We start from the raw sequence: 24,534 nt of genomic DNA, 5'->3' as shown, positions 1-24,534 counted from the left end.
GGAACCTGTTTTAAATACATATTGCAATAAATGTTTCCGATTCCAATATTTGAAAATGTGTAAGGGTTTTCAGGATAAACATCACTTATGGCGACAATATAGTTTTCGTCATTCAGTGGCTCTTGCTCAGCCGTCTGATTGCCCCACAGTTGCAGAGAAATGCCCGCCAGATGGCGCCTCGATTGTTAGAAAATGGCCGACCCGGCAAAATTCTGGTCTATACAGCATAGTGGAAAGAAAGCAGTGATGCTGCACAAAGGTGTGCAAGGGCATTGGGGCCTTAGATAAGGAGATTAGTCGTTCTTCAACATGGGAGGGCCAGACTTCATCCTAAGTCACCTTATCCGAGCTGTTGATTCGCTTGTTGCCATTAGATTAGCCGTGATGGAGGGTAATTTTCACATAAAGAATTGGTTGAAACAAAAAAAAGTTTCCAGTAAGTTGGTACGTATTTGGGGAAAAAGTTGGTACGTAGTTGGGGAAAAAGCTGGGACATGACTTCCTCACTTTGGTCGTGGAACACGAAATTCCCCATGTGCATGGCCGTGTTAGCATAATTGTGCATCACTGCCACAAACAGGTCACCTGGTGTCATCCATAATCGTTCCCCAAGCGGCTCATGGAGGCACTCGGCGAATGGCCCCTCATGGCCATCGTGCTTGTCACAAATGTGGTTCAGCAGGCTCCTCCACATGCTGATGATGAGCTCTGCGTCCCCCTCGGCCATTGCAGCCACGAAGTACAGGTGATTAGTGATGCACTGCATCCACGGCTGTATGAGCGCGCAGCTCTGGCTCTTGCAGGCAGCCCTCAACTTCTTCTGGATACCTGAGCAAGAAAGTGCCAAGACACTCAAATGCTGGCAGCATAAAAGTGGATGTCTGCACTTACCTTTAAATATGTGCCAGGTGTCAAAATAGTGCTTGATGGTGGCCCTCTCTTTCCTGCAGAAGCTCCTGATAGCAGGGTGGCGGTCTACGGCAGCAAAACAAGGAAGAAGTTGTGGCCTTGTAATGCCACACCTACTAAGACAAGAGGCCAAAGTACTTATGGGAATCGCAATCTTGCAACCTAGCAAAGTGGTTCTCATTTTTTTCCCATCCCTACCATCCGAACAGCAGGGCCTGCAATAAGGAACGCTAAAAATTTTCAGGAACCTCGGCTTGGGAGCCACTGGCATAGAGTACCTTGCACTCATACAGTTATTTCTCTCATCCTGCAGAAGCTTATGTATGCATGTGTGCTGGCAAAGGTTTGACTCATGTTCAGGAAATTCAAAGGACTGTTATGTTGCACCGTACCTGTAGTCAGGGATCGTATGTTGACGCCCTGTCGCTCCAAAGCTTCGAGGGAATTGATGAGGCCCTCCTTCTCCATGGCTGCACTGTTGGGCACCGCGGGTGACTGCATAGGAATACACCAGTTGCAGCATGCAGTGCGTGCTTGGGTCATTGCCGGCGTTAGTGTACTGCTTACTTGGTGAACTGTGACATGCTCACAGTGCAAGATGCGGCCAATCTGCCCCGCGTACAGGACATATGTGCAATATTTTGCACTGTGCCCTGGTGAGTCGCAGCGGCCATCCCCCGCCAGGTCCACTGCAGTGCCCACCACACTTTGCACAAGTTCATCTTGCTTCTCCTGGAAAAGCTAAGCACAAAGTGGACAGGCTGTCATGAGAAAAGCAGCCGAAATGATTTCTTCTGCCAAAATGCACACAAGATTTTGTTAGCTGTGGTGAGGCTCCATTGTGTGTGCAGTGTTTCTTTACATTTATTTTTCTTATCTACCATTGTTTTATAATGTAGTTTCCAGGAGGTGTCAAGTTTGATTTTCGAAATGACCTAAACCTGCACTTATGTCTGCTACAGCGGAATTTGTCATCAGCTGACATGCACTGACACCGTAACTTGGGGACGGAGAAACAAAAAACGTGCTCCTTGATAGGAAATTTTGATTGATTGTACGGTTTAACGTGCCGACGCAACGCAGGCGATGAGGCGTGCCGTAGTGGAGGGGTCCGGATTAATTTAGACCACCTGGGTATCTTTAACGTACGCCGAAATCTCGTACACACGGGCGTTTTTGCTTTTTGCCTCCATCAGAAAAGCGGCCACCGCAGCCGGGAATCGAGCCCGCGACCTCGTGCTCAGCAGCGCAACGCCTGATAGGAAATGTTACAGCCCGCACTTGTGCAGTCTAAAATGACATAACGTTCTTATCAGAGACCTTCCAAGCTTTTCTGGTGAATATATGATAAAGCAGCAGGCCAGCTGAGGCTCCCACCAATATCGGCATCTCTTAACAAAATCAAGGAGGGAGACATGTTGTGGAACAATGACAATGCAGTTTTTATGCCTCTTGTTTAACTGGAAGTTCGGTCAATTTAAAGTGCCCTGCAGCCTCCATGGACTTCATATGAATGGTAGTCAAGTGTCTACATATTCTTAAATTACATGCAAATGGTTACCTTAAAGACAGCAGGTACCAAGTAGCGCTTCTGGTACGTGTAGTATGTCGTCTCGGAAATCGCTTGAACATTGATGCTCTGCAAAGCCCGCAAGCAGGGGGCCACACTACACCCAGCAAAGAGGATTTCTGCTGCCAGGAGGGCATTTCCAGCAGGCTTCTGGTTCAGAAACGGCTGGCTCTCCCAGATGATCGTGTGGCCAACACGACACGTGCTCCCCACTCGCAGCATCGAGAACTCCTCAACCTTGAACAGGACCTGGCAGGGCTCCTGGCAGTGCTGGCAGGAAGCAAAGAGCTGACGGAGTTTGCTTTCAAACACAATGAATTTCCGTTCCTTGTGCGGATCCGTGGCCTCCTCTGCAGCATGGTCACTGCAAGTAGCAGGCAATGCACAAGGTTGATGGTCTCTTTTTTGGAGCACTGTATAGGCAGCGCTAGAGAATGAACAGGGCAGCAGTGCTGGACAGGCACACCTGTCTCTTTAGGGTAGGCAAGGCAACTGCGCAACTGTGAACAGGGAAACTTCATCTGACCTGTGCTTCTTACCAGCCCTGCCAAAACTTGTCGCATATTACTATGCAGAATTAGGAAAGAAATAAAAATGAAAGTGCAGCACTGGAAATAAACCGCAGAATTCGTTTTTGTGTTCACACAAGGAAATAGTGCTAGATGCATTTATTTACTTATTATATAGGTATTTATCGCACCGTACTTCGCAAACACTTGCACAAAATAGTTCAAGCGGTTCAAAGGTCCACACTAATCGAGTGGGAACTTTTATTGTTTTGACTTTACGGTTTTCTTATGCCCCCAAAACTGCGAAAAATATGTTTGGGCTTTTCCAAATATCGAGTCATCTGAATAGTTTTTGGGAAATCTCGTAAAAAATTACGAAGAGTTTATATACTGTATTGGTCTTAAATGAAACAAGAATTACCTGCACTACTTTTAAATATTTAAAACTATGTCAAAACATCTTTCATTGTTACACATGCTGTGTTTCTTGCATAGCACATAACGTGATTCCTGGCACGCGGGGCTTAGAAGGTATTGTGGAGATCAACCTGAGCCCATTGTTTGCTTATGCGAAAATGGGATGGTTTCAGGCATCTCGTTGTGGTGTGGGCATTGCGTGTAATATACCCATTACTATGGTCGTTGAGCTTGTGGAAGTATAGCCTATACTATAGCTTCTTTCGAACCTACTTTGCCACATATTAATACCGTAAGAAATGTACCATTTTCTAACAATATAAATGAATAAATTGAAGGCCAATAAATAAATTTGGGGAATAAAATTAACATGACATACTAGCATACGGGACCATTGAAGCACAAACAAAACAGAAACCATCACCCCTTTTCACTCATCATCTTTTATATTTGCCGATGTGTTATTCCAATCACCGTTTTTTTTGTGTGTGTTTGTTTATATAAGCTAGTTGGTTATTTCACACAGGCGTAGCTCGCGTAAAGTAAATTGGGGTGTTTTTTCCTTTTTCCTTTTAATGTGTATCCATGAGGAAAAGATATTAGAGTAAAAAGAAACATTTGGAATTGCCCATTTACCTTTCTTTCCTCAATTTTGTTTCAATTTTGTTCCTTTTCTTTCTTGTGACTGTGACCATTTGAAGTTGGAAAATTCAGTTGGAAAGAAATCTCTCCTGTGCGTTTCTTCAAGGGATTCTTTTTATGACAGTAACTATCAATAAAGTGGTAAAAAAGATGCTATAAATTTTAAAGATCACGAAAAATGGCGTGAGAACTCCTCTTAAGTCAGAACTCAATTGATGAAACATTTCTCCTGCAGTTTCGGGCTTCAAGTAAAAAAATAAAGCCAATTCTTCTTAACAAACGCACTTAAGGTTCTCGGTAACAAACGCTTTTCCGTTCTTTACGCAGAAACGTGCATGTGTAGTAATTAAATTCGCAACTGCGTTGCCCGGCAACATTTAGGGACACGTAGCGTTATTCGGTGAGACTGAGCGTGCGTATCAGTTCTTTAACTGAACGAAGAAACGGACCAGTCTTCAACATGGTCACTGGTTTAATTATTATTTTTTTAATGACTTCCACAACTTTTGTAAGATATACTCTTTGCACCTACATCTTGAAACATAGTTTTGAGGCTCGTTTTACCGAAGTACTCTTTAGTCAATATATTTTTAGAGGAATCGAAAGCTTCTTAATATTACGTTGGTTTGCACCTCCAGCGTCAGAGTGTTTCCCCGCAATGTGTTTTGCAAACGTCCAACTCGCTGTCTTTATACACAAACTATACGATTGCTCTATATTCGGTCAAACATAGTTAAAAAAATAAATGTATTGACATTGTGTAGTCCAATGTTACGCGAAAAGAGTATCGGCACCCTTTCGTGGAGCATGGGTAGTTTTGGTTGGCGAATAGTATTATCTACCACCCACAATGTAACGGTTTTATACATGTCATTGTCCTACAACCAGAAATATAAAGGATTGTGTTACTAAACAAAAAAGCTATGTTTGATCTATTGCAAGAAAGGAAAGTAGAATAAAGTATCATTGAGACATCTTATGTGAAACATTATATGAGAACCAAGTAGAGAAATTACACCGTGACCCTTAACAGCAGAAAAATAAATAATGTTTGTGATAAGAAAGTCATTCCTTCGTTTTTTTACACTTAGGAAGATAGAGTGCCAAATCTGATAAAAACCATTTGACCAAATGCAACTACAGGCCCACTGATGAGATCTGTACCACACTAGAAATATTTATTTTCCAATTCACTCGAGTAAAAAAAATTCGAAACATTTTCGTCCTTAAATTTTAGTAGGCTAAAATTTTGCAGTTTGGAAAGCTTGTACGTTAACCGAAGGGCGTATCCTGTACCCGAAGTAGTAACATTTTTTTGTCTAAATAAACATCATGATATTGATATATGCAGACGTCGTCTTCCATTTGGCCAAACCCTATATTTAAAACAGTGTGACATGGCCCATTACCATTTCTTCCTATTTAGTAAGTATGTGCATGATCTACTGTACATTTTGGTGATGCGACCGCGCATCGCTTTCAATCCCTCTAGTTGGGAATCGACCGTCATTCAAATGATCAAGAACACAAGCTCTGCATCTAAGTGTGCCGCGAGAGCTGTTTCTGGGAATTAAAATTTTGGTATCACAGTTGCAACCCCACACACTGCAACACCTCTGCGATGAACATCTGAATAACAAGGCTTAGCTCCACAGAAATATATAAGGAAGTAATAAAAAACACTTTTTGCGTTGCTCAAAAAGATTGGAAGGCCAAAACTTTCGCATTCGAACAAGATTGCGAGATGTCTTGTAAAATTACACATAATGAGTGTGTTCGACACAATTTAGTCTATATATGCCGCATACTGTGGCTGATATTTGCGGCTAGCTCATGCACACGGGTTTAGGTGCACAGCAAAGATAAGCCTACTTGAAACACAGGAAAGATAGACGATTAGGCTTGATGGGAAAGATCCACGTAGAAATTGCGATATTGCTAATGTGGTAGAGCACATAACTGAAACAGCTACCGGGTGATGAATTTCAATGCTTCAATTTAATCATCTTCCAAAGCAGAATCAGTCTCCTCTGTACCCATCAGGGAGCGTACCTTCGCTGCATTCGTGGGCTGCAGAAAAAGTATGCGTGGAAATTGCGCATTGCGGCTGGTGAAGGTCGGGACTAACTCCAAGAAAATTTGTGCAATTAGTGAGGATGAGCTCTGCAACCACCCCTCACCACACTCTTGCAGTGCTGGTCACAACTTTTCACACTGGGCCCACCTGCCCGAAGGCCAGTCATCAACATCATCATCGTCATTGTCGTCGTCACCGTCTTCAGCATGTGTACGCCCACTGCAGGGCAAAGACCTCTCCGATTATTCTCCGTTTAGCCGGTCCTGTGCTAATACGACCAATATATCCCCGCAAACCTTTTTTCATCTCATCTGCCCGTCTAACTTTCTGCTGCCCCCTTCCACGCTTGCCTTCTCTTGGGATCCACTATGTTACCCTAAGTGACCAACCATTATATCGCCTTCGCATTACATGAACTACCAACGTCCATTTGTTTTTCTGTATTTCTAATTTGTCCTTCGCCCGCATTTGTTCCCTGATCTACTCCGCTCTCTTGTTTTTAAAGGTACACCTGCCATCTTCCGTTCTATTTCTTGCTGCTTCGTCCTGAATTTATGTTGAACACTCTTAGTGAACCTCCACGTTTCTGCCCCGTACGTGACTACAGGTAAGGTGCAGCTGCCATACACTTTCTACGGCAAATAAAATGGTAGGCTGCCATTCATTATCTGAGAATGCCTGCCGAGTGCACTCCAGCCCATTCTTATCCTTTGAATATTTCTGCCTCATGGTTTGGATCTGGGGTCACAACTTTGTTTAAGTAGACATATTGCCTTACCACTTCGGCTGCCTCGCCAGCTATTTCAAACCGCTGTGCTGTCCCGAGGTCATTACTTTAGATCATTACTTTCGTTTTCTAGATAATATTTTCAGGCCCACCGTTCCACTCTGTTTGTCCAGTGCACTAACAAGGCCTTGCAATTCGTCCCCAGAGTAACTTAGCAAAGCAAAATCACCAGAAAGTCTGAGGTCAGTGTGGTATTCTCTAATAACCCTTACTCCCACCCGTTCCTAATCCAATATTCGGAATACTTCTTGTAAACATGTTGCGAATAGTGTTGGAGAGATCTTGTCTCCTTGTCTGACGCTCTTCCTTATAGGTATTTTAGTTCTCTGCTTAGGGAGGATGATGATAGCTGTGGACCCAACGTATATATCCTCTAGTATTCTACCACAGTGTTTATCTATACCATGGTTCCGTATAACCTGAATGACACCGGAAGCTTCGATCGAGTCAAATGCTTTCTCATAGTCCATGAGGAAATATGTAGTGGTTCTATATGCTCCGCGCCCTTCCACTTCGCCGGATTGATCGTGTTAATGTGGTATATTCTTTAATAGCCTTTAGAAACCCTGATTGTTGTTTAGGTTGACTGAAACCGAAGGCAGCAGAAATTCCATTACGAACCTTGTAAATTACTTGTAGACGACTGACACACCGGCGGCATTTAGACACGAGCGTGTCATCTACACGGACGTGGCCATGTCCACTATGGCAGACTTGCACATTGTGTATGCCATGGCCTGGTTCGACGAAACTAGTAGACTTCAAGGTCGCCGTCACCACGTCGGTGCAACTCCGGCCCACAACAAACAAGCTGAACTGCAAGGGATCTGTCACTATCTTATCACAGCTCTCCAGGAAAACCTAACAAGCTCCCCTTACATCACCATGTGTGCACAGACTAACAGGTAGCGTATCGAGCGTGTGCCAATGTGCAGTTCACCAGGCCCGTCACCGAAGTCATTCGCCGCAACGTTCTGAAACTCCGGGCATCGGGTAACGGCTTCACACTTCAATGGGTTCAAGCACACTGCGGTATCCCTAGAACTGAGAAAGTGCAGCGACTAGCACGCGCGCATTTACTCTCCGTGCTATCTCGGACCACCTTCCCACTCGTGGCACTGGCGTCATTGCCCATTCCTCAAGAAGCTGACTCCATGGCTGAACAGAAGCTTAGTTAGGCCCTCCGGACAGCTTGCGTCGTAGCCATGGCCAACCCTCTCCAGATCACTGCAGTTCCTTCCCGTCAGTTCTCATGGCGGGAAACTGTGATCATCCGACGGATTCAGACGGTAACGCTGCTCACACCGTTTTTCCTCCAACGTTTCATTGTCGTGGTGCCGCTCCCAGTGTCCCGAGTACCTGCAGCACTTGCCATACCAGGGCAGGCCTACAACATCTAGTCTGGAACTGCCCCCGCTACAGTATTCCTCGGTACAATACCCTCACCAACGCGCGACTTGGACCCTGTCCCACGTCTGTCCAGTCCTGCTACTGTCCGTCACCAAAGGCTCCTGCTGGCTAAGCTATTACCTGGTGGTGCGCCCTGCTGCATTTTCTGTTGGACCCCGCAGCACCAGTCGTTGGTGACCGGCTTTGTGGCGACGCGCAGGACAGTACGGTAGCTATGACTCCAGGCGACCACAGTGTTGCCTTCAGGCCGCTGACGCAGTAAAGGGCAGCGTTATCCCTTCCCACTTTCCCCTTCCCTACAAATGGCTTTCCGACCTTTATTCATAGCAGTGCCCAACCACAAGAAAATGAAATAAAGGTGTCTTCACTCACTCAGTAAGCTAATCGACCTGTTTTTTTCACGTTCTTCATGTCAATTTCTTATGAATTAGGACGATGTTCTCGTTCTAACGAAATTTCGGTACACTCGCGTTTATGAGGCAATGCGTGTGCAGGTTTGCCAGTTTTACCAGTACAATGTGCCCCCGATCCTTCAAGAGGTCTGCTGTTATCTGTGATTTGCTCCCTTAAATTTTTTTCAAAGCCTTTCTTACTGCTTCTATCGTTACTGGTGTGATGTCTATCTACTCTGAACTACTTACTCTTTCGGCATTATCCTGAATGTCCCGGCTACGGTGCAGTTTTTTATAAAACTCCTCGGCTACTAAGACTAGTTTATTCTTATTTCTGATGGCATTGCCTTGCTTGTCTTTAGTGCACACATCCTGTTTTTCTCCACACCTAGACGCCTCCGCACTGCCCGCAGGCTGCCTCCAGTGTTTAGAGCATATTCGATCCCCTCCACTTTATACTTCCGCATAGCAGCTGTCTTATACATAATAAGTGCCTTCCAAATCTCCGCTAGTTTTATTCTGTCAGCTGGGGTGGTGATTGTAATGCTTTGCGGTCTCCTAATTCAATCTTTCGCCTCCTGGGAATGTTTACCAGTATTCTGTCTTGCCATCGTGCCCCCAAATTTTACTTCACACTCCGTGATATTACGTGAAAGATTGTCGCCGGCTTCCTGTGTCGTAAACTCTGCTTCGTCACTTGGAGTTGAATATTTGTTTGGCAGCGCGATCCTGCATCCTTCAACTTTTCGTCTTACTGTTGGCCTATTGATCGGCTTGTTTTGTACTAGCTTGTTAAGTTTCCTTCTCAAAAAAGGTTTAAGTATATCCGACGACGGAAGCCATCTTCTGGAATGGCGAGGTTGTTGCGCGCATTGAAATTTGCATGCAGGATTTCAGGCAGAATGCTAGGATCCACACCGGAGATTTTGAGTTGCGGAAGAAGGCGGGAGGAGGACGAGAAACCTTGACAGCAGTTTAGATTTGTGCGTTCAAAGCAATGGCATTCTCCAGGTTGGCAATGCACTCTCGGTCGGTAGAGAGGACGGTGAGGCCCGAGCGTGACGGAATAAGCTGCACTTGCTTATTCACCGGAGGGGTCTTGGCCGAAGGTATATGTAAGTAATGTGATTGCGTCTGACTCGGGCTAGCAGATGGCACAACGGGTGACAAGTGAAGGCGATGATTTGGGATGCTGGAAAATGCCTGGTGTGCATTTGGGACGACAGGATTAGATTGTTTAACGTCAAAGACGCCGGCGGTGGTCCATTGCGTTGCTTCGAAGTGAGTAGAGCTTGCGTGCATCATACAACCCCAAAGAACTGCGTCTACAAAGTTCGGCATCGACGCTTGGGACATAAATGTGCCTTTAGGACCAGAATGGGACTCGTAGTAAGACCTTACTTCTACACCTGCGCTTGTAATTCCTGAATGCGACCTTACGCCCGAGCAACATCAGCCTTCAGGCCAACAATAATGCCTTGCTTTTCAAAGAACAGTTCAAAAAAACTTCTCCCGCGTGGCGACGGGGACCTTCCTCTTGTTGTCAAACAGGAGGCTCATTAACAGTTTGCCCAGTATAATGGGATCCCTCAGGTCTATGGCCGATGAATTATCACTGAGTGGGACCTAGGCTAAAGTTTGTTACAGAGCTTGCAGGGCTTGCTATTGAACAGTGTGTTGGATTGGCCAAAACGAGATTGGCAACTTTTTCCTGATGATGATTCACGGAACAGGGTAAATGCTCCGAGTCAATCCCAGGGGGATTGCCCAAACTCTAAAGGCTATGTGTCACTCCGCAATCAGTACTGCATAGCTTGCAAATCAGGGTTTTCTGTAGATACTGGATGCTTCGAAGAAACATCCAACACGGTAAGGTGAACTGTTTAATCTATAAATTTGCCCCGGGAGTCCTTAGTCATCACTACCCACTAGCTATTGTGATCACGAAGCAGCTGCAATGGCGGCCCGGTGACGATAAGCCGAACGCAGAAGTCTCGGCGGCAAAAATGCGAACATTCGCTCAAGAGACTGGGGTCCAGCTCACCGCGATGCCACTGGTGTTGACGAAGACCGCTGTACAGATGAGACGCGTCGGCCTTGGCTAGGAATTGCCAAAAGAAAGTTGGTTGGTTGGTCGCTTGGTTGGTTCCTTAAGTGATGGAGTATACCCACGCGGGCGATTGGCCAAGAAGCTGCCTGTAATAATTAGGACGTGTCCTAGTTTATTTTAGAAAGAAAAAATGAAGTAAGAGAAAAATATTTGGAGTTGAAAAAGAAATGCTTGGATTGAACAGGATTGTAAGGAAGAAAATTTCGAAGGAAGACATAGCTATCTAGCAGGGCATCCGGCCTGTCGCCGCAAAAAATGAATGAAAGGTGATCACATCTCTGTGGCAATATCCTATGGCGGACGCACCCAGGGAAAGAATACCAGTTAAAGATAGAGGGAGAGTCAACCTATTAAACATGTATTCAAGGTGCGTGCGTCGCATCGAGGAAAAGATGTGAACCAACACAGATCAGAAAACACCTCCTTTTGTTCATCGCCTGGGAAAAGCCACAGCGAGGAACCCTTGTCCAGTTCTATGGTGAACGACATAGAAAAAGCGAAACTCACTGAGGCCTCGACCTCTGGTCGCAGGTAGTGGTCGGCCACGCGGTTTCCTAACTAGGAGCACGGAAGCCGACAGTAGTGGGCCTGGTCGCAAAATTTACGGTGGGAAAAGGAAACGCCTGTTCTGGGAGAGATACGCCGGAAACGCCCGGTCTAAGGTGATTGACGGCGAGAGGAAGAACGGTGACGCCAGTGCCCGCCCGGTGTCGAGGTGCCCCTGCTCGTACCGGAAACGACGAGCTGGTCGAGGCGGTCGCACAGCCGGTCCAAATCGGATGGAGCGTATCGCTGGTTTGTAGTATGGGTGGACGATGATCCAATCACGGCGGTGAAGACAGCTTGACCGGGTGGGGTCGGAATGTCCATCACCTTGTTAGCCAGGGTAGCAAGCGCATTCAAATATGTTGCCGAGGAAGTGGCCAGTACCATCTGCACGTTACGTGGAGGCGCTGATGAAACAGCTCGCCCAGCATAGCGTTGTGCATGGTGCGTGCACTAGTGACAAAATGTTGCCGTATGTGTCCTAACAACTTAATCGGGTGCCGGTCGCCGAGCTTTTCAATGGGCTAAACTTGCCGCATAGGTGAGCGCTCAGACAGGGCAGTGCGTTCAAGCAGGGCCATTTAGGTTTGTTGTATGTCCTTGCCAGTAGAGATGCTCTGAACGCAGCTACAATGTCCGCCACCTAATCTACCACAGCGGCCGGGAGAGACGCGATGACGTGGCGGTGCTTCGTCGAGCAGGACGTAATCCCAGCCAGCTCAAAACACCACTCGACCTGCAGGAACCAGGTTTGGGATTTCGATCCAAATATGGCGGCAGCAGGGTCGTGGTGTTAAATGAGGCGATTGTAACCGGCTGCAAAGGCAGACTCTGGGCGACGTCAGCTACCAGCGGCAAAGGCGAGGTCTGATGATGGTTGGTGTTAAATGGCGCAAGGCCAACGAGGGCAAAGAGCGCTATAACAGTGGTTAGGTATTAAGGATGTAAAGGAAAACTCTAAAATTGTTCAACAAAAACAAAATAAAATCAGTAAACGATAATGAGGATGGCTTGTGTAAAAGGCTAAGTTGTGATGGTGCATGGCATGAAATCAGGTTTAAAAAAACTGCGCGTGAAAGGAATTGAGGTGCAAAAACATGATATCACAAAGAAACTTTAAAGAGCGTTGTACAGGTATCATGGGATCATCCGCTAGAAATAGTGCTGGGTGTTGTGTAATGTATTCTCTGTAGAGTTGAGGGAAGAGCGTGCATCTTGCTGTGTGGAGTGCTTTGCATGTAATGAGGACGTGAAGTGCGGATAGGCCCTCCCTACACTTGGTACAGAAATATCTTGGAGATCCAGTGAGCAGATGGGAGTGTGTCGCGTGTGTGTGGCCTATCCGTAATCTAGCTAGGGCAACTTCGATGAACCTGTTGTGTGAGTCACTAGTGTATTCTGCTAAGTTTGGTTTTATTATGTGTTGCTTGTTGTCTGTCTTTGTGCTCCAGTCGGCTTGCCATGTTCTGCGAAGGGGTTGTCTTATATGTGGCTTGAGGTCAGTGTATAGTATTGTTGTTATGTCCACTGTGTTTGGAAGTGCTACATTGGCGGCGATTTGATCCGCGGTATCATTCCGCGGGATTCCAGCACGGCTTGAAACCCAGCACAGGATTCGTATAAAATGTTTAGCATATGTAGATATTATTGCATTAAAGAAAAGATTGACAGGGTGGTTTTTGTGGGTCTGTGTGAAGACAATGCACACACAACGGTCAAAGAGTTTGTAAAGATGACGGACGTAGAAATTTTTGTTTTAAATAATCTGAACGATGAGTTAAATGCTATAGGCTTCTACCGAGAAGATAGGGGTGTGTACACTCAAGGTTCTGCAAAAATTAAGTTGGGAGAATGAGCGGCGCACGACACCGTAGTTGAAGTTTTGGAAACATCGCCATAGAATTCGGCACATTTATGTTTATCCTGAAGCGACAAGAAGTGCTGCACAATCGCAGCTCTCGTAACCCTGTTTTTATCTATTTTCATAAGAGACCCATAACAACAAACAAACTGCAGTTGCCATGGTGGCATAACGTCAGAAAATGATTATGATGTGCATATATCTAAAAACCGAAAAGAAATAACTGAAGCTTCCACTCTCATTCTCACTGAGTAGGGCAAAGGAACAGTTGGACGATTTGAGAATAGCTCGTTTGTATATGTATTGTTGAGGACAGGTTTAAAAGAATGGTTAATAAATGATGATACCTTAAATGCATACAATAAATTTATGTAAATTTGTTGAAGTTCCAGGCACCATTTGTTACTTTCAGAGTACAGACTCTGGGCCAAGCTAGTGCGGAACGCATCAGACGCAAGGCGCAAGCCCTAGTGGAGCACTGGGTCAAGTATTTGTAGTGCTGTTTTTGATGCTGACCCATACACAACACAACCCATTATAACCGAGACCCGAATAAGGCAGTAAAGACACGGAGGAGATCTTCGTCGGCACCAGAGGATTGATAGGAGGGGACTTTGAGAATGCTTAGTGTTTTTTGGCATTTATGTTTAAGTTGTTTGATGTGTGGAATGAACGTGAGTTTTTCATCAAATATGACACCTAAAAATTGTGCTCCTTTTTATAGGAATAGAAGAGCAATGAAGGGTAATCTCATGGTCTGCCGTAATCCCGCGCGTGCGGGAGAACACAACACGAGTACTTTTTCCAGGGTTCAGTTTTAAACCGTTTGTGTCCGCCCAGCCAGCAAGTTTGTTCACCCCAAGCGGGACTGGCGTTCACAAATTGAAAAGTTTCAGGACTAAAAGGTATTTGAAGGTCATTTACATATATAGAGCAGGAAATAGTTGGTGGCAACGCCTGCCGGAGAGAGTTCATCTTAACAATAAAGAGTGTACAGCTCAAGAAACCACCTTGAGGGAGGCCTTTTAGAGAGGGAGCTTTTTGAGCTTTTAAAGGAGGCCTTTAGGAGAAAGAGCTGTTTCTCTACACCAGAAGATTGGTGGGAGTGGACTTTGAGAACGTTTAGTTTCTTCTGGCATTTATGTTTAAGTTGTTTGAATTGTGGAATGGACGTGAGTTTTTTACCAAAACTGACACCTAAAACTTTTGGTCCTTTCTTACAGGAATAAAAGCGCGATGAAGGGTAATCTCATGGTCTGTCTTTATCCCGCGCTTGCAAAGAACGTAACACAAGCACTTTTTCCAGAGTTCTGTTTTAAACCGTTTGTGTACGCCCAGCCAGCAAGTTTGTTCACCCCAAGCTGGACTTGGCGTTCACAAATTGAGAAGTTACAGGACTGAACGTTATTTACTGAACGTCATTTAGACATTGACAAACTAAACGTGATTTACAGATATAGAACATGAAATAGTTGATGGCAATGCCTTCTGGAGAGAGTTCATTTTACATTAGAGAGTGTACAGCTCAAGACACCACCTTGAGGGACGCCATTTTCCTGCCCTGATACATTCCAATGAGCACTGCCAACCCTCACTCTAAAGGTCCTTTCTGATATGTAGCTATAAAGCGTGCTCAGCATATTTCCAGAAACACGCAACGACTTAAGGTCACACAAGATGCCGTACCACCACACCGTGTCATAGGCCTTTTCCACATCGAAGAAAACTGTTATACAATACTGTTTATGAATGAAGGCATATTTTAGATATGATTCCAGTGCAACCAGTTGATGGTTGGTGGATCTCCCAGCCCTGAAGCCTGCCTGGCAGCTCTAGAAAAGACCATTGTACTCAAGAAAGTACACGAGCCTCCTGTTTATCATCTTGTCCAGAAGCTTGCACAGGCAGCTTGTCAAAACAGTGGGTCGGTAACTGGAAGGATAGGAAGCGTCCTTCCCTTCCTTCAGGAAAGCCACTACTATGGCCTCCCTCTAAATACTTGGAATGTGCCCCGAAGGCTATATGTTGTTGTATAGATGTGGGACTGTTTCGAGAGTGTCTGTGTGTAGGTGTAGTATCATAGTGTATGTGATTTTGTCTGCCCCTGGAGCTGAAGGCTTACATGTGGTCAGAGCGGCCTTCAGCTGATGAATTGAAAAAATAGAATTGCAGGAAGTGTGCGACTTGTTATCACCCAGGGACTTCTCCCTGCGGAATAGTGGGAAAGTGGTCAATACCGTATGGGGCAGTGCCCACGCCTTACTCAAGAGAAGGAAAGAGAATTACCAAACCAATAGACAAGTCAAGGTGTGAGTATGTGTTGTGTCCTAAGGTATGGTATGTAGGCTGTTTTCTATTGAACAGGCATGCTCTTGGAGATGCAAGGAATTTCTTTATCAGGCGACATCGGCATCCGTTCTTGAGTAGCCCAAAAGAGAGTTGTGTGCATTAGGTTCGCCTGTTAGGATGTACGGTTCAGGCAGCTGGTCGACCAGAGCCTCGAAGTCAGAGCTCGAAAGTGCACAATAAGGTGGAATGTATATGGGGCATACCGTCACCAATATATTGAATATTATTGAGCGAATTGCTACATCCTCAAGGACAGTGTTCAAAGTGACAGGGTGGGATGCTAAGGATTTCCCAGCGATTATGGCTACACCCCCAGAAGAGTGTGTGCAGCCAACCCTGTTCTTTCTGAATACCATGAACCAACTTAAGAAATTTGTCTGTTTTGAATTGAGGTGTGTTTCTGAAGGCACATGGAACTTCGCTGATGGGCATGCATCATCTCATACACATCGTCAACAATTTTAAGGAGGCCTCTGCAGCTCCATTGAATTATGTTTTCAGTACCCATTATTTGCGTTCAATAATGAATGGAGTGTGTTTGTATTCATGTGTCGTCTTTCGGGGTGTTAGTCTGGGATTGGGCTTTTTGGACCATTCCGAATGCTTGGATGTCGGAGGCCGCTCCTTTGGCTGCGTTGCAGGCAGGAACGGCCAGACATTCATTTCCTCGTCAGATCTCAAAGAGGTGCGTGACGGGCGGGCACCACGAACCTGGCCCCTCTTCGAGGACCCTTTTTTTTGAGCCGCCACCGCCGAGGACATCGGGGATGACAGAGGTGGCATGGGCGGTTCGGTGGCGGTGGGACCAGATGCGGGGCCCCCAGTATCCACCCCCAGGGCACCCTCAACATACTGGAGGTCGGGAGGCAGTAGCGGGAGCGGCATCGGTCCCGCAGAGACAGTTGGCACCACATTCGCTGCTGCCTCAGCATGCGGCGTGGTACCGGGTTGGGCTGCCTCAAGCAAACTAGCGGGGGGCAGGAAGGAACCAAGTCAGACTAGCTGAACTGGGTCCCTGTGGAAGCCAGGCGCCACTCTGCCCTTACATCCTCCATTCTAATCAACAAGTTAAAACACACCACAGAACAAGTAACCCACATGATCAGACGCATTGCCTCCAAAACGCGAGGGATGGGGGAGGCAGACACGCTTCGACTAGTCCAAGCGTTCATAATATCCCGGATCACCTACGCTATACCGTATGCTCTTCTGTCCGCGGCAGAACTCAAGAAAGTAGATACGATAATCCGGAAAGCCTACAAGCAAGCCATCGGACTCCCAGCAAGCACCTCCAATGACCGACTTCTCCAGCTTGGAATCCATAACACCGCAGAAGAATTAATCGAGGCCCACCTCTCAAGCCAAAGAGTGCGACTGGGAGCCACAGAAGCGGGCAGAGCCATTCTCTCCCGCCTGGGACTTTCAGTCCCACTTCAACACTCACCTCCTGACCTAAGAAGCATCCCACACACAATCCGTCAATGCCTCATTGTTCCCCCTCTACCGCGCAACATGAACCCTGTGCACCACGCGGCGAGACGAGAGGCCAGAGCGAGAGCCATTTCGAGGCGACACGGAAACGAATCCGAAACTGCCTACACGGATGCTGCCACATACCCCGGGATTCAGGCCACGACCGCTGTTGTAGTCATGAAGAAACACCACCACACCAGTCTCACTATACCACACCACAACCCACTGCAAGCGGAGGAAGCGGCCGTCGCCCTCGCCGTGAGTCAAACCACAGCTACTCTCATCGGAGGCCGCTCCTTTGGCTGCGTTGCAGGCAAGAACGGCCAGACATTCATTTCCTCGTCAGATCTCAAAGAGGTGCGTGACGGGTGGGCACCACAAACCTGGCCCCTCTTCGAGGACCCTTTTTTTGAGCCGCCACCGTCGAGGACATCGGGGATGACAGAGGTGGCATGGGCGGTTCGGTGGCGGTGGGACCAGATGCGGGGCCCCCAGTATCCACCCCCAGGGCACCCTCAACATACTGGAGGTCGGGAGGCAGTAGCGGGAGCGGCATCGGTCCCGCAGAGACAGTTGGCACCACATCCGCTGCTGCCTCAGCATGCGGCGTGGTACCGGGTTGGGCTGCCTCAAGCAAACTAGCGGGGGGCAGGAAGGAACCAAGTCAGACTAGCTGAACTGGGTCGCTGTGGAAGCCAGGCGCCACTCCGCCCTTACATCCTCCATTCTAATCAACAAGGTAAAACACACCACAGAACAAGTAACCCACATGATCAGACGCATTGCCTCCAAAACGCGAGGGATGGGGGAGGCAGACACGCTTTGACTAGTCCAAGCGTTCATAATATCCCGGATCACCTACGCTATACCGTATGCTCTTCTGTCCGCGGCAGAACTCAAGAAAGTAGATACGATAATCCGGAAAGCCTACATGCAAGCCATCGGACTCCCAGCAAGCACCTCCACAGACCGACTTCTCCAGCTTGGAATCCATAACACCGCAGAAGAATTAATCGAGGCCCACCTCTCAAGCCAAAGAGTGCGACTGGGACCCACAGAAGCGGGCAGAGCCATTCTCTCCCGCCTGGGACTTTCAGTCTCACTTCAACACTCACCTCCTGACCTAAGAAGCATCCCACACACAATCCGTCAATGCCTCATTGTCCCCCCTCTACCGCGCAACATGAACCCTGTGCACCACGCCGCGAGACGAGAGGCCAGAGCGAGAGCCATTTCGAGGCGATACGGAAACGAATCCGACACTGCCTACACGGATGCTGCCACATACCCCGGGATTCAGGCCACGACCGCTGTTGTAGTCATGAAGAAACACGACCACACCAGTCTCACTATACCACACCACAACCCACTGCAAGCGGAAGAAGCGGCCGTCGCCCTCGCCGTGAGTCAAACCACAGCTACTGTCATCATCACGGACTCGCAGCATCCATGCCGAAACTTCGCTAACGGAAGAATCCACCGCACAACCCTCAAGATTCTTGCACAACGCCCCCCAAACCGTTCCATCAAGATCATCTGGGCCCCCGCTCATCTCGACGTTCCTGGCAACGAGACCGCCCATCTCCTGGCTCGAGAGCTATCCCGCCGAGCCGCTGTTGCCGGAAGTGAGCCTGATCGCATGCACCCGATGGTCACGTACCGAGAAATCACGCTACACTACCGACAAGAGCGACAGCATTACCCCCCAGCGCACAAACAACTCCCCAGAGATCTGGAGCGACTCCTACGTGCCCTACAAACGAATACTTTCCACCGCCCCACCAGAAGTCACATCTTGGCCCCTACCTGCCAAAAATATCAACATAGGTTTCATTCGATGCTCCATTCGTCCTTAGATTCCGAACCCGCGCCGCTGCTTCAAGTGCCTGCGGTTCGGGCACAGTACAACCTCTTGCCGCGGAAAAAGAACGTGTGCGAATTGTGCCGCGCAGGACCACCCCGCCGACAACTGTAACTCTGACATCCTGACTTGTGCCAACTGCAGGGGCCCACATGCGGCCTACTCCAGGAAATGCAAAAAGCTTCAAACAGAAAAGAAAATATTCAATCTCAAACTTTCTTCATTGAGAAAAAAAAATTAAATGGAGTCTTCGGGGTGGCTTCCCCAGTCCAGGACGCCTTGAGCTATGGCCGCGTCCACAGCCCTCTCGACCAGCTGACGCTGATCCTCGAGGGTGGAGCTGGCCAAGGCTCTCTCCCAAAGCTCATGGGTGGGATAGGGATTGGGGCGGGGAAGCGGAGCTTGGTCGCAGCCTCCTACAATATGATAGAGTGTCCCGGGGACCTCCCAGAAGCGGCACTGCGGGGGGAAACAGCCCGCGGAGCGACCGAATCGAAGCCACCGAGAGCGCCGAGACACCGTCCCCCCACAGCGGCCGCCATTACGCCATGCCGCAGCACGGGAGGCTCGAGCCGTTCGAAGGTGAAGGTTCAGCCTAGTCGGTCTACGAGGAACAAGTCGGTGTGGTTTTCTGGTCGAACGACACACCCGCGGCAAAACAGCGCGGAATTTTTGAGGCCAGCTGCGGGACCCACTTCTTCTCTCCCTCTCTCGACCTCTTCAAACCGGCCACGCAGAATGAAAAGTCGATGGGTGAGCTGCTCGCGACACTCCGCTCGCACTTATTCCCGCACCGTGCACGTTAGTGGGGTGCTTCCGCTTAGAAAACCGGCATCGAAGAGAAGGAGACTCTCGGGGAGTTGATCGCAGCGCTGCGAAGGTTATCGAGCGGCTGTACCGTCGGGAACCGGCTCGACTCGATGCTCCAGCCCCCTTTTTCTGCGGCATTGATGACCTCGCCATCCAGACACAACTACTGGAGCTTCGTTACCCCTCTCCGGATGACGCCGTCAAGGTAGCACTGCCGATGGATGCTGCTGCCAAGGATGCAGGCGGGATAGCGCGTACGACCGGCTTACTATTGACGGATGCGGCCGCGAACAAGATGGTGACACGGCATGGCAGGTGCAGACGGTGCGGTGGTTGCCACCCCGTTCGCGCATGCCGTGCGCTTTGTGTGTGGGAGAACTAGGCAAATTTCGCGTGTAGGGAAGGCGATAGGGAGAAGCACGAGCCAGAATCTAGCACGTGTTCTCTGCAAGCCCCATGCCAAGGGAGTCGGCACAAGGGTAGGCGGCTGGGGCATGCGGGAGCATCTCCGGGTTCCTGAACGACAAGGCTTCACGTTGACATAAGATTGGCAGATTTTAGATATGTGGTAAACAGGAATACGGCAGTCGTCTTTGACGCCATACGTGAAGCCTCTCCAAGTCTACGGGAAACCCATGTACATGGAGCTGGGCACAGGGGCCAACGTTTCGGTAATGGCCGAGAAAGTCTTCAAGTGTACCTGCCCTAGCGTATCCGTCGAGGCGCTGGGCGTCATGCTGCGCAGCTACTGCGGACAGCTCGCCCGGGTAGAGGGTCAAGCCCCTCTCAGCGTACCCCTTGGCGGCAAGGAGACAACCCTGCCCATGTTCTTACCCGGAAATGCTGGGTCGGAACTGAATCCAGGCGTTGGGCATGCGGTTGCCGGAGCACCAGGAATAAGTACAGGTAGGTGAAGATATACCAGTCCTCCTGACCAAGTTCAAGGCCCTGTTCCAGCCTGAGATGGGCAAATTCACGGTCACGGTGGTTAGCATTCATGTCCCAGGGGGACCCCGGCTTCGGTTTTTAGGCCGCGCACTCTACTGTTCGCCCTGAAGGAAGGGGTCACCCAGGAGCTGAAATGGTTTCAGCGACACATCCTGGTGCCCGTCAAGTCATCGAAGTGGGCTGCTCCCATCGAGCCAGTCCTCAAGCAAGACGCCACTGTTGGGATCTGCGTGGACTTGAAAGTCCCCATAAACCCCGTCGCAACTGTGGAAAAGCACCAGCTGACCCGAATTTGAAATCTCTGGTCAGCTTTGTCCGGGCGATAGAAGTTCACCAAACTCGAACTCAGAGATGCGTACCAGCAGGTGGTCCTCCAGGAGTCGTCTTGGAAGTATGTCATCATATCGACAACATTGGGACTCTTCCACTACAAACGCCTACCATCCGGTGTGGCCTTGGCACCTGTCATGTTTCAGAGGGAGATTAGCAACCTGTTTAGGGGAATGAGGCACGTGGTGGTCTACATGGACGGCATCCGGGTGACCGGTAGAGACGACGAGAACCACATACAGAACGTGGACACCGTCCTGGAATGATTGCAGGATACCGGGCTGAAGCTCAAGCTGGGGAAATACATTTTCTTGGCCCCCAGCGTTGAGTATGTGGGACATGTAATTTTCCAGGCGGGCCTTGCCCCGGCATCCGGCAAAGTTGATGCTGTGCTCAAGGCGTCCAAGCCGCAGAACAAAAAGGAGCTTCAGAGCTACCTCGGCTTCATCAACTTCTACAGGAGCTTCCTGCTGAAACATTTGTCGCATGCACAGCCATCTTCTGCTTCTGAACGGACCGCTGTGGGCCTAGAAGAAGAAACAGGACTTGGCCTTCCAGCGCAGCAGGAAGCTGATTACCAAGGCTTCGGTGCTGGTGCACTTCGATGTGGCCGAGCCCATCGTCTTAACTGTAGATGCGTCGCCATACGGTGTGGAGGTGTCGTGGATGGCCAGGAGCGCCCTGTATCGTTTGCGTCCCGTCGGCTACGTGCTGCCAGATAGACAAGGAATGCCTTGCCATCATGTTCGGGGTCGAGTGCTTCCACCACCACCTGTGGGGCCGGACGTTCGTGGCGGTCACGCACCACAATCTGCTGCTGGGACTGCTGGGGCAGGACAAGGCAGTTTCAGTGCAGGCACCACCTCGAATGTGCGCTGGGCTTTTAGGCTCACGGCCTTCAACTACCAACTGGTCTACCGTCAGGGAAAGTACCTTGCACCTGAAGAGACCCTGAGCCGACTGTCCCTGCTGGAAGTGCTTGCTGCTACTCCTGAGGCTGTGAAAGTGTAATGCTAGAACATGCTTTCCCGGAGGTGCTGTCCAGATCGGCAGCGTCGCAGGCGACCAGCTGGGATCCAGTGCTGTCAGATGTGGTCAAGGTGGTGTCTGGACGGAAGGAACCAGCGGACCGGACGTACAGCCACAGGGCCGCCAAACTGATCTTGCCACAGGGCTCCCTGCTGTGGGGTTTCACGGTGGAATTCCGCAGAGCTTGCGCTTCAGCATCCTGCTGTGCTGCATGAGAGTCGTCCAGGTGTGGAGAAGAACAAGATGTTGGCCCGGTTCCACGTTTGGTGGCCTGGCCTGGACCAGTACACTTGCATGGTGCAGAGCTGCCTAGCCTACCAGGAGAACGAGTGAGTATGACGTAATGTGGAGATTACCCCCTCGTCGTTCCCGAAGAAACCCTGGTCCTGCTGGCACGTCGATTTCGGGAGCCCCTTCAAGGGCGAATTTTTCCTGATGGTGTAGGACCCCTTCTCTAACAAGGGTGGACGTGCTGCCAGTCACCACTCCCTCGCTAGGAGCAACCGTTCTGGCACTGCGGCCAGTCTTTGTAGCCCAGGGATTGCCAGACGTCATCATGTCCGACGGCGGTCCCGCTTTTGCCAGCGAGGAGTAGCTGGCCTAGCTGAAAAAGAATGGAGTCTGTTGAATTTACTGCGTCGCATAGCAAAGTAACCGAGAGGAAGAAGAGCACATGGCCCGAGGACGCTAGGGAAAAAAGATGAGAAAGAAGAGGAACTTTCGGACAGCATGAAAGTAGTGAGGAGGAATTCAGTGTGATTCAAATACAGTAATTCTTTTGTTGCGGCGGCTAACGACTTCATTCTTCCGCAACATATGGTGCCTGTAAACCCGGGAACGGAGTTGGAGCCACCAAGCCGACGGATCAGGGCCCAAGAATAGTGAAAGCGGTATCAATGTGCACAAAGCGAACGAGGCCTCGGTAAGGACCGCCGCATGGAGAAGCTGAAAATTAAGAGAACGTCTCGTCGCAAACAGAACGCACCGCTGATCAATGAAGCAAAAACTCTTTTGGATACGGCTGATTTGGAGACTTTGGGTGCGCTCATAGAAAGGTTGCAGTCCAACGATGACAAACAGGGCAAGCTGAACGTCGAGCTGGAGGGAGCCATACCGGAAGAAGAGTTCTCTGCAGAGTGCGTCGCCATGCTGACACACGAAGACGCCGCCAAGGGAATGCTGGGCCAGTTAAAGGCAAGGGAGAGATCACTCCGGAGTGGTCAACGCTTGCCGAGATTGACAGCCCCCGCCTCTGTGGTGGGTCCTAAGACTGACGAGCGTTACCGCCATGGAAGCTCAGTGAAGCTCCCGACGCTGCAGCTCTAAACATTCCACGGTGAGTTTTGCCAGTGGCTAAGCTTTTGGACCCAGTTTAAGTCAGCCGTCCACGAGAACCCCAGCCTGAGCAATGGGGAGAACTTTCAGTACCTTAGGTTACTGCTGGATGGTCCAGCTGCTGCATCCATTGCCGGTCTGCAACCGACAGAAGACTGCTAACCAGCTGCCGTAGAAATTCTTTCGCGGCACTTCGGTGACACCCGCCGCATTGTGCAGGAACATTTGGCGCATCTTCGATCGCTTCCTTCAGTGGAGTTATCGAAAGATCTCGGTGGACTACGGCAATTGCTAGATCACGTGCAGTGCCATGTTCGCGGCCTCACGGCGCTGAAGGTTTCTTCAGCCACGTACTCTACGATGATGACTGACGTGCTTCTGAGAGCGCTACCATCACACATCGTAGTTGAGTACTACCGACAGATAGCGCACAGTTCGCCCAGGTCAAGCCTGAAGGACAGAAAGTTCTCCGTCGGCGGGGCAGCTGCGTCATCGGCGTCCTTTGACGGTGAGCTTGAAAAGCTCTTGCCCCACCTCACAATGAAAGTAGAGAGTAGAGAAAGAAGTATGATCGCCATTAGAGAAGGCCAAGCTGACACCGAGTCAGTTTATGGAGCGGAAAGTCGGCTCATGCTTCCAAATGCAGCTGTTCTACGTTTCAGCTCCTCGAATGAGTTCAGTTGTCTGTTCTGTCATCCCGATAAGCACTCTACAGACGAATGCCATGAAAGCATCGGATACAATGATAGAATAAAAAAGTTCGCAAAAGACTGACGATGCTTTCGTTGTACCATGAGAGGGCATTTTTCAAGGGAATGTCGTCGTAATGTCGAGTGCGCCAACTGTTCCGGCCTACATGTCTCTTCGGTGTGCGAGTTTCGCTGGCGGCGAAGAGGAGCCGACAGATTGCGGAAGATGGACGCCAGGAACCTCCATTGCCGCACTCGCCCTTCTCTCGGCATGGAAGTGCTGCTGCCGACGTGAAGGTTATAGATACAAGGGAATGAGCGATGCGCCTACGTCCGCGGCTTAGTGGATGGAGGCAGACAGCACTCATTCATACGCGAAGATGTCGCACGTACCCTGCGTGTGCGAGAGCTTGGGAAGACAAGATTACACCTGCATGCGTTTGGCCAGCATGAGTCATTAAAAGACAATGTCGTCTAGTA

At 49.1% G+C, this 24,534-nt stretch overlaps 2 protein-coding genes across 2 annotated transcripts; one reads left to right on the top strand and one right to left on the bottom strand.

The window, feature by feature from the left end:
- Nucleotides 1-50: 50 nt before the first annotated feature.
- LOC144160755 (uncharacterized) lies at nt 51-17,608 on the bottom strand. Its single transcript, XM_077691934.1, has 6 exons — nt 17,436-17,608; nt 16,291-16,546; nt 11,331-11,381; nt 2,471-2,749; nt 1,302-1,650; nt 51-975 (listed from the first exon to the last, which is right to left on the bottom strand). Exons 1-6 carry the CDS (start codon nt 17,606-17,608, stop codon nt 371-373), a joined length of 1,713 nt encoding a protein of 570 aa, XP_077548060.1. The 3' UTR covers nt 51-370.
- A 3,566-nt stretch (nt 17,609-21,174) lies between these two features.
- On the top strand, nt 21,175-22,625 carry LOC144160754 (uncharacterized). The gene is made up of 6 exons (XM_077691933.1): nt 21,175-21,255; nt 21,355-21,522; nt 21,720-21,871; nt 22,047-22,184; nt 22,249-22,359; nt 22,475-22,625. The coding sequence occupies exons 1-6, from the start codon at nt 21,175-21,177 to the stop codon at nt 22,623-22,625; spliced, it is 801 nt and encodes a 266-aa protein (XP_077548059.1).
- Nucleotides 22,626-24,534: the final 1,909 nt, after the last annotated feature.

This window comes from Haemaphysalis longicornis, unplaced genomic scaffold (assembly GCF_048455015.1).
Source record: "Haemaphysalis longicornis isolate Haplotype H1 unplaced genomic scaffold, Haemaphysalis longicornis Haplotype H1 scaffold_11, whole genome shotgun sequence".
Taxonomy (NCBI): domain Eukaryota; kingdom Metazoa; phylum Arthropoda; class Arachnida; order Ixodida; family Ixodidae; genus Haemaphysalis; species Haemaphysalis longicornis.
The sequence above is the reverse complement of the archived record's forward strand: the minus strand, read 5'-3'. Positions and strand labels throughout refer to the sequence as shown.